Raw genomic sequence first — 1,929 nt, forward strand, 5'->3', positions numbered from 1 at the left:
TTTTTTGCCAAAATCATCAATTTTAAAACAATAAAAGGCTTGAACTACTTCAGTTGGTGCGCAATGAATCTAAAATATATGAAAGTTTAATGTTTATCAGTACATTACAGAAAATAATGAACTTAATCACAATATGCCAATTTTTTGAGAAGGACCCATAGTACATATGCTCAATGCATGTAGCCAACACAGGGAGCCAAGAGGGGACACAGGAATGCATGATTCATTGCCTCGGTAGCACGCCAAGAAAAAGCCAACTGTGCTACAGCAACACTGACTGTTGTGATCAATAAATGTACTTTCAATTGCAGTCCTTTAGCAGTAAATTTTACAGTTTTAGCCTCTCCCTAAAGGGCTTGTATTGACTGGTGAGACAGAGGATCAGGCTGAAACCATGTGCAGCAGTTTAGATTTGATAGAAATAATGATGCTCTAACACAGGCTAGAAAAGTGTGATGGGATAATAAAGGGAGTACTTTGAGAAGCTAATGAATGAAGAGAATGAAAGGGAAGGAAGAGTAGAGGTCATATGTAGAGGACAGACTGACAGATGGAATCTGTGTTTACAGATGACATTGTCATCTATGGTGAGAACGGAGCAAGTGGAAGAGGTGTAGGTATGCATTTAAGGCATTAGAAATAAGAGGAATGAAAGCCAGCTGTAACAAGCGACTTCAAGACTTGAGGTCAACTGTCCAGGAAAACTGGGTGTGTGGTTAAAAAAGAGAAGAGCGTCAGCATGACAGACAGAGAGAGGTGGAGGAGGATGGCATGCTGTGGTGACCCMTCAAGAGACAACAGAAAAAGAAGACAGTCATAGTTTTTGCTTCTTTTAACCTCTCATGTGTATAAGTTCTCTGGTTAGGTTAAACTGGTGCATACCATCAGAAGTAAGTGTTCCCTGGGGTGGTGGTGGATCAATCCCAAAGGGGTTTGCAGTAGGCGACTCTCGGCGTGATCCTCGGGGAAAGGCCCGGTTCTTTGTCACGATCTCATTGGTGAAACGATTGTCAACCGGTATGTTCTCCGGCACCACTTGAACCAGAGGAGGAACTGGAGGCAGCTCACTACGTCCCAGTGTTCTCAGGCATTGCTCCTCCAGAGCAGAGATGAGAATGGACTGGTTGTTGACCACACCAGCCATTGTGGCAAATCGAACCTCAAGCTCCTTGTACCTCGAAGCCAGACGCATCATTTCTGAGGTTACATTCAGGACACGGTTCTCAAGCTGCACCAGTTCTAAAGAATTGTCTCTCTTTCTGATGATCTCATGCAACAGCTGCATATAGAGCTGGGTTACTCTGGAGTTCATGTTCCTGCTCTCTTTTCGCAGCAGCTTCATCTCATTCACCAAGTTACCGTCGACTTCCACCACCAGCTGCAGTGTCTCAATCTCACGCCTCTGTTTGTTGAGAACCTCCCGCACATCTGCAATGTCCATATGGGTCACTCTGTCTTTGTCTGGCTCAGGGCCCGTGGTGCTTGCACAGATAGGGCCTAAAGACATAAATGATTTATTTAGGAGAATAATAAGTCACTGTAGCTGCGTTTCCATTGACCATGAAAATGTGCAAATTAGAATTTTGAAAATAAATTTGCTCAATAGAAACACGTCAATTTCGAAAAAAATTGCGTTTTTTTGACAAAATGTTTTTGTGCTAGGATGAGGAGGTTTTTTGGCCGTATCGAAATTGGTGTTTTTCGCAAAACTGCAATGGAAACACTTTTTCACATGATCAACAACCGTCTGTTTCTACTGGTGAAAAAGACGATGATGAAGAAGATAACAGGAAGTAGAAGTAGTAGTAATATCACAGAAGTAGAATAAAATAGTAAACTCAGCGACTACAATTTCCCAAAAACACAGCATACGTAGCCGCTCCCAAGTAGGGACTTGTCTCTGGAAAGCCTCGATAAAAGACGCCGACG

At 42.8% G+C, this 1,929-nt stretch overlaps 2 protein-coding genes across 2 annotated transcripts in view; one reads left to right on the forward strand and one right to left on the reverse strand.

Annotated features, from left to right (window-relative positions):
• The window catches only part of ralgps2 (Ral GEF with PH domain and SH3 binding motif 2), a gene marked incomplete at its 5' end in the record, with an annotated part of 67,744 nt that overhangs the window by 19,659 nt on the left and 46,156 nt on the right, over positions 1 to 1,929 (forward strand).
• The window catches only part of angptl1a (angiopoietin-like 1a), a 26,383-nt gene that overhangs the window by 8,745 nt on the left and 15,709 nt on the right, over positions 1 to 1,929 (reverse strand). Inside the window, exon 3 of the mRNA XM_014028026.1 lies at positions 883 to 1,497. Within this exon, the coding sequence (XP_013883480.1) occupies positions 883 to 1,497 (615 nt within the window). The remainder of the gene's footprint in view (positions 1 to 882; positions 1,498 to 1,929) is intronic.

This window comes from Austrofundulus limnaeus, unplaced genomic scaffold, assembly GCF_001266775.1.
Source record: "Austrofundulus limnaeus strain Quisiro unplaced genomic scaffold, Austrofundulus_limnaeus-1.0 Scaffold711, whole genome shotgun sequence".
NCBI lineage: Eukaryota > Metazoa > Chordata > Actinopteri > Cyprinodontiformes > Rivulidae > Austrofundulus > Austrofundulus limnaeus.